The sequence below is a fragment of the Vigna umbellata genome, chromosome 5, assembly GCF_029865625.1.
Source record: "Vigna umbellata cultivar VRB3 chromosome 5, Vumbellata_1.0, whole genome shotgun sequence".
Classification (NCBI taxonomy): domain Eukaryota; kingdom Viridiplantae; phylum Streptophyta; class Magnoliopsida; order Fabales; family Fabaceae; genus Vigna; species Vigna umbellata.
In genome coordinates this window covers 12,642,042-12,649,600 of record NC_142169.1, presented here as the reverse complement: position 1 = coordinate 12,649,600, position 7,559 = coordinate 12,642,042, and the positions used below count along the sequence as shown (strand labels likewise).

The following is a 7,559-nucleotide window of genomic DNA, read 5'->3' as shown; positions in this document are numbered from 1 at the left end:
TTACTCTAAATGGAGTGGATTACTCCAGATTGAGTGCGTGTAGTGAGGAGTCTCATGTTCTAGTTAAGGGTATTCAAATTGATACTAAACAAAACTACATTATATCATGTCTGACAACTTAGGTAATTATGAATTAATCTACCTGAAGTAGTTGTTGGTTAGAAAGTGATATCAATATATATGGTTAAATTTTATGTCTGTGATGAACTAGCTGTTGAAATATGTAATGTATGTTCATTTATACTATGTAGGTAATGTACTCTATTTTAAGTGTGTACTTAATATATTTAAGTAATTAGATTTTATGAAAGGTAGCAATGAATTGTATGATGTAAACGAAGTGATCAAATGTATATAATATGCTTGGGTAAGTGCTTATAAATTGATAAAATCTTGGTTCTTTGCTCTTTTGTGCAAGTCTGATTGTGTGAATGTGGGGATATACTAATAATACAGATTGCAATGATTTGTGTCAACCACTTATCGACAAATTTATCGAAGGATATATCCTGCAGTAATTACCAATGGATTCATTCTTTAGTAATTACCGATGGATTTATTCGTCAATAATTATCGACAAATATATTCATCGTTAATTATCGAAGACCAGTATTCGTCGATAATGGTTACGTACAACAAAATTACCTATGGATTATTAACCGTCGATAGACCATTAAAAATTGTCAATTACCGAAAAAAATTGATCGTTTTTTATTGATTGTATCCGTTGGTAATTTCACTATTTTTTTAGTCATAACAATTGTTTAAACTAAAAAAAACAACACTAATTATTGTGAAAAATAAACATTCCGAAATGCATTCCAAATTAGATAATCTAAGTATTTCTAAATTTGAAAATGTATTTTAGATGGGTTAATTCAAAAATTATATCTAGATTAAATAATTTTTAAAATGCATTTTTAAATTTAGAGATATATTTTGAAATAATTAATTCGAAAAATATCTTGAATTAGATAATCCGAAATATATTTCTAAATTTTAAAATATATTATTTACTATCAATTTAGAATTTAAGTGTAATTTTTGGATTAATTAATCCAAAATATGATTTAAAAAAGATTTTTTAAATTGTCTAAAATATACCAATATAATATGAAACATACTAAACTATTCTGAAATAGTCTTGAATTTGTCAAACCTTCATAGCCGTTCTCTTGTTTCATTTGGAGGTGCGTAAGAGAGGTGAAAAGAGAAAATGGAGACAGGGAAAGAAGTGAAGGGAGAATGGAAAGAGGGAGTTGAAGAGAAAATTAAGGGGAAGAGGGGTTGTCTTGTGAATAACAAATTGATTTGGACTATGTTAACAACATTTTTTAACAATTTTTTGATAATAGATTGTGTCATTATTTTATTTGTTTATATATTTGAAACGGACCAATAACAAACTACCGCGTAGACAGTGGTAAAAAAGTTATCAATAAAAAACCTTTTTCGAATTGGTTTTTCGTTTCACTGTTTTTATGTTTTATTCGTTGTTCCTTGTATCACACCTAGCTCCTCTAACCACACATTTCTTAAATGATTTATTGTGTATTACTTGGTATCTAAGTCGGTGACCAAGCTTCTAGGTCGACTTAACTCATCAAGTCCAATTTCAAATTGGAAAATATTTTTTTAATAATTTTTTGACAACTTTTTTACAACCTCTTATGTGGTAGCTTGTGATTGGTCCGTTTCAAATATACGGACCAATAAAGTCGTGACACAATTTTTTGTCAAAAAATTATTAAAAAAAGTTGTTAAAATATCATGGTCCTTTCAAATTTTATGAATCAAACTTTTCAGTATAACAATACTTATTATTTTCGTAAAGGAAAATGTTTTTTCTAACAATTTTTATTGACAACTTTTTTACAACCGCTTATGTGGTAGTTTATGATTGGTCCGTTTCAAATATACGGACCAATGAAATAGTGACACATACTCTGTTGTTAAAAAATTGTTAAAAAAAGTTGTTAAAATATCATGCTCCTCTCGTAAAATAAATAGTTGTCATGAGGCTTGTACCTTCAACTTATAAAACTAGTCCTTCTTAGGGCTATAGTTGTCATGAGTAGGGATGGCAACGGGTCAGGTCGGACACGGATATCCACCCTCTACCCGCATGGATATTTGCTTAAAAAATGTCCGCGAATATTTTAAAACCCGTGGATACCCGCAAATATTTAAAAAATATATTTTTATAAATTATTAAAATAAAATTTAAATAAAATTACAAAAAATATATAAAATATAATAAAAATTTAATTAAATATACATTAAAATTTAATTTTAATTAAATTTAATCTTAATAAAATATAAATTTAATTTTTATTTTTATTTTTTGCGGGTAGCGGATATCCGCGGGTACGGATAGTATAATACCAATACCCGATCCGTTTATAAGCGGGTATTACCCGCTACCCGCAGGTAGTAAATATCCACAGATACTAACTATTCGTCGCAGATTTTATCTACATATATCCGCGGGCGCAGATATTTTTACCTATAGCATATATTTTTACCATTCCTAGTTATAGGGCTTGCGCCTTCAACTTAAAAAACTATTTCTTCTAAGGCGCTTTGTTATTTCTTCCTATATATTTCTTCGTACTTTATACGCATACGTTAAATGGAACCTAAATGTTTTATTTCTACAAACTCATTCTATTTTAATTTATTAAATATATTATTTTGTAGACTCATAAATCTAAAAATAAGATTAAGTTAAAAATATACTTTAAAATATCTAAACAAACAAATCATAATAATATAGAAAGGTATGTTTATAAGTCTATAAAAATGGAAAATTACAAAAAATAGATTATAGCACTAATTTTAAGACTTAAAATAATTTTGGTTGTAAAAAAGGTTGTTAAGAAAATATAGAATTAAATCTAATTTGTAGTGTAACTTTTACATTATTTAATCATGGGTGCACAATGTAGGATTCACATATGGGTGTAATAGACAAACTAATATACCAGTTATATTATAAGTTAGAGGCGTAATTGCATTCATATAGGTGTAAGGCGCGCTAGAAGATAAAATACATATCAGGAGTTCATGTGATCATGAAGCAAGGATCACAGACCAGAAAGAGTACTACGAAAAGCATGACGAAAGAGTATGAAAGGGAGAAGAGAGTTCAAGTGATAAAGAAAGGTTCTAAATGTCATGGGTAACCTTGTATATGATACAGTTGGTGCAAATGAATGCAAATAAAGAAAGAGTTAAGAAAAATGTGATCAGGTTACTATTCTACTGGTACCATTTACATCCAAGTCATAAAACTTCCTATTGAACCAGTGTTTAATACGTTTTTGGACTGATGATTGGTTCTTGTGCTCACCACTAAAGTTCATGGTCTAAAGAAAAATCAGGTTCGTCTGGCTTGAACAACTGGGGAACAGGATCGGGTAGTTTATGTCCTCCTTTCCTTGTATTGGCAGCAAACTTTGATGCCAAGACAGTTGCACCAAGATTCTGAACCTTTTTCGTTTTCCCTGAGGATTCCCCGGTTTCATCATCCTCCAAATGTCCACTTTCTTCCGTCTCAGGCAAAGACAGGTAGTAGAGACCCTCTTTCAGGGATAACTCCCTTGTTGCCTTTCTTTTCTGATATCGTCTCCAAGCAGCTTGTATGAAGCAAGCACCCCATGTTCTCCATTGATGGGAATAATACCTAAACGCATGCTGCAGTTTCTTGCTGTGAAGGCGCTTGAACTGACTTGCCACAAATTTAAGATCCTCTGCTTGTAGTGAAAAAGCTTCAACTTCAGAAAGAGCTTTGACAGTTCGAGTAGAAGAAGGTAGGTTGAGGGTTGAGTTTGGCATTAGGGCCCATGTCAGCAATTCCTCTCCGCAAAAGTCACCAGGCCTGAGTTTGATGCAGTTGAAGAATCCAGACCTTCCTCCGTTGGTCGTGGAACTCTCCAATTGCCCTCTGATGATAAACAACATTTCATCCACAGGATCACCCTCTCGAAATATGTAGGTGCCTTCAGTGCTTAGTGATGATGAAAGACGTTCACAAATTGCATCAAGAAGTTGATCGTCCATTTGGGAGAAAAAGGGGACCTGTACAAATGTTAATAAAGCAAGTTTTTCAACCAATAAATACAATGTTACATGCAATTTGCTTTCTCAACTGCTATTCACTTAGTATTGCATTGCTATGTATTTGCAGCATCACATCAAGGAATGGGAGAGACATACACGCCGCACGAGAGAAAGACACAAGTGATGTTGAATTTCTCGACGAAGATCCAAAGGTAACGAAAGCATTATGGCTTCTTCATCAACTCCTCTTGTTGCAAGCCATTTATATTGAACAAAACGACGGATACGTTGCTGCAAATGTGGTGGTAACTGGCGATGCCTCATCCACTCCTCGGTATCTCTTTTCCGAATCCTCCATTCTTCAAGTCTAACTGTCATTGATGACAAGTACGTCTTTGACAAGGAAAAAAAACATGCTCGTTAACCAAAATCGCTATTTGTATTACTTCTACAAATCAACATAGTTTCTCCTAGTCTTACCTCCATGTTTCCAATCAAAAGCGAAAAGAGAACCAGTCCAGCAATGCATAAGACGATGCAAAATAATGTCTCTGGAAGATATGTGGTGGTGTCCAAGTTCTGTCCGTATGAACTGCGAAAGGAAATTAACGTGTGATGCCAGGAAAACCCGTTTACCCACTCTCTACATTCCCTCGTATATCTTAAATTTTCAAACAAGCAGTTGCTATAGGGCCATCAAAATTGAAACTAAAGATCTAGTTTCCTACATTTGGAAGAGAAAAGTAATAAAGCAACAACACAAAAATGTAGCTTCCAAAGCACACAATTAACAGGGCAGGAAAATCTGCATGAGTATTTTACGAGGATAAATGACGTCCTAATAATTCTGTAACTTTCTTATATAGAAATAGCCCAAATCTTTGGTAGAAAGGTGTATTAATTTATCTGTTTCCTTAGCTCAAAATAACGTGCGTGGACATTAATTAGGAGTTGTCCACTTATTATTATATGTATAAATAACATTCCAAGTCTAAATAGGATAGAATCGTGCAGAAAAATAAATAAATTAGAGAAGAGCGAGAAACTACAATTTCCAAGTTTTTGAAGTTAGCGTCACAAATCTAACTAAACCATCTCATAATTCTCTTTTGTGGGTCTTTGATGACGGAGATGGGAGACGATGTAAAGAATCATTTGTTGGTGTTTTCATTATGACATTAGAAAATGCACTTTTGATAGTAATTATTGTACGCTAACTTGGACACAAAATCTATTAATGTACGATCCTTACATGAAACTCAACAATTGTCACTAAACAGTTATTACCATAACAAGAAGGGAGGAATAATACAGATGAGAATATATGTATATATAACGAAATGAAGATAACATACCTTAGATTTCTCAAACCCCACCAAAGACAGTAGAAGTATCTTTCCTTGAAACTGGAAATGACAACATCGTTCAGGAAAGCCTCTGCGAACATCCCAAATTTATATTTTATGTTGATTTTGCTCTTCGCGTCACATTTGGTGATTACATGGGTGATGTTTAGCCAGTATTGCCTATCAGGGACGTTCAAACTATTGCAATCAAGATAACTTGAAAAGCAAGAGAGGGTATGTGATTTGTTCTCTATTTGGCACTGCGTTTTCCAGCAGTTAAATTGCCTCCCTATTGACGATAGATACCAAGTGGCTCCTGTAACCTATTCCAACAAAAAGCCACGATAGTTAAAATTTCATTGAGTTAAAGTGCATGCTAGTAGCTTCTACTTACATGGCTGGCTAGCATGTAGAGAATAAGATTGTATGCGGCTCCAATCCAGGGAGTCTTGGCAATAACGCCAGTGGTTTTCTGAATACGCTGGTTCAAATGAAAGATGAGAAACAACCTAGGAACATATTGAATAAGTACAAAAAGAGCAAGAGTATTGTTGGCATGATCAGTTCTTGCGTTTCTGCTCGCTGGAATCACCAACCAAATCACAATCTGCAAAGCAAAATGCACATAACGGTTAGAAGTCCCGCATTACACTGGCAAGATACTAGAACTCTTCCAGATCAATACTCATGATTCACTTTTTAAATGTCAATTTGGTTCCCGAAATTGGAACCACCAATCCATACTTCATGAACAAAACTTCCACACACTTCCTTCGACACTTTTCCTATTGTTTTCCAATTAGAATTGAAATTTCACAATGTTAACGTATATTGCCTTTCAATTTAAAATTTCGTTATACATATTGAAATTAAACTTCAATTTTAATTAATAATTTCTTTCTCTGATATAAAATCTGAACTTTGATTAACGAATAACATTTAAAACATGGAACGAAGACGGAAAAGTGTTTTAGCATGGAGAAAAAAAGTGGTTTTAAAGCAATGCAGATAGGAGAAAGAAGAAAGCAGAAAGAAGCGTGTTTGTGAGCGTGCCTGGGGGAGAGGGATGGTGGCGGCGAGGTCAATGACGAAATCGGATCTGAGGTAACGCGTGGCGATTTCGCGGGAGTCCATGACGAGTTCACCGCGGCCGAAGATTCTAGAGTTGGGGGCCACGAAGGCGGTTCGGAACTTCATGAGCATGTGGAGGACGTAGAAGAGGTCAGCGAAGGAGCGGATGATGGTGACGATAATGCTGAGTTTGGGGTCGGCCTGCAAGCAGGCGGGGCCACCCACTGTGGGGAGGAAGAAGTAGAGAGGGTCGACGAAGAGAGCGAGGAGGCTTGTCACGAGAAACACCTTGTTCCAATACGCCACGATGTCGCTGTCGGGGTCCAGTATCTGGTGCCGCCATAGGATTTGAAACGCGTGCTCCTCCTCTGTCTCTGTTGTTGTCTTCGGTCGGGATCGGAGTCGCCTGAACTGGCGGAACTTAGACGCCGGCGTCGATATTATGTTATACATCTTCCATGGCGGATTCCGGGTGAACGGATTCCGCGGGTGGGTCAGAGAGCGGGGTTTCACAGCGAACGAGGACAAGGACAATCGCGAGCAGATCACCGGGGTTTGGATGGGTTGCTCTCTCAGACAAGACAAATGCCCCTCCTGTGCCTCCACTTTCATCCATTTTTGAACCTTCAGAGTTTCGCGCTAACCTCAAGGGAATGCGTAATTCTAGGAAACACCAGACACTTTTGAATCCTAACTTTGGACATTCTATCCTTTATTTATTCTTAATGGTCTTTTCCTTCCTACAACAACTTATAAACTAGTTCTTAACTCTCCATATCATAAATGGAACCTATATGTTTAATTTAAAATATTCTTTGAAATACATGATCGCAAATGATTAAGTTCAAAATATTCTTTGAAATATTTAAACAAAAATATCATAATAATATAAAAAAAATGTTTATAAGTCTCTCAAAATGGAAAATTACCAAAAAAATTATATTATTAATTTTAAGACTTAAATAATTATTGGGTTATAAAAAATATATAAAATTAAATTTTGTGGTTAGCTTTTACATTACATAAAGTTTGGATAGGTGTACGAGATGAGATGCACATCAAGTGTAAGAGACAAACTAA

The 7,559-nt window shown here is 34.7% G+C and overlaps 1 protein-coding gene across 1 annotated transcript; it reads right to left on the bottom strand.

The window, feature by feature from the left end:
* Positions 1–3,153: 3,153 nt before the first annotated feature.
* On the bottom strand, positions 3,154–7,179 carry LOC124836682 (cyclic nucleotide-gated ion channel 18). Its single transcript, XM_047311858.2, has 6 exons — positions 6,462–7,179; positions 5,803–6,015; positions 5,418–5,731; positions 4,543–4,654; positions 4,219–4,455; positions 3,154–4,080 (listed from the first exon to the last, which is right to left on the bottom strand). Exons 1-6 carry the CDS (start codon positions 7,089–7,091, stop codon positions 3,355–3,357), a joined length of 2,232 nt encoding a protein of 743 aa, XP_047167814.1. The 5' UTR covers positions 7,092–7,179; the 3' UTR covers positions 3,154–3,354.
* Positions 7,180–7,559: the final 380 nt, after the last annotated feature.

Bases quoted from the DNA above. Each gene is read 5' to 3' on its own strand.
- LOC124836682 (XM_047311858.2), bottom strand. From the start codon at position 7,091: ATGAAAGTGGAGGCACAGGAGGGGCATTTGTCTTGTCTGAGAGAGCAA. The intron at 5,732-5,802 runs GTAAGTAGAAGC...TTGTTGGAATAG, and splicing joins TCTACATGCTAGCCAGCCAT to GTTACAGGAGCCACTTGGTA. The intron at 4,081-4,218 runs GTATGTCTCTCC...ACATTTGTACAG, and splicing joins GTCTTTCTCTCGTGCGGCGT to GTCCCCTTTTTCTCCCAAAT.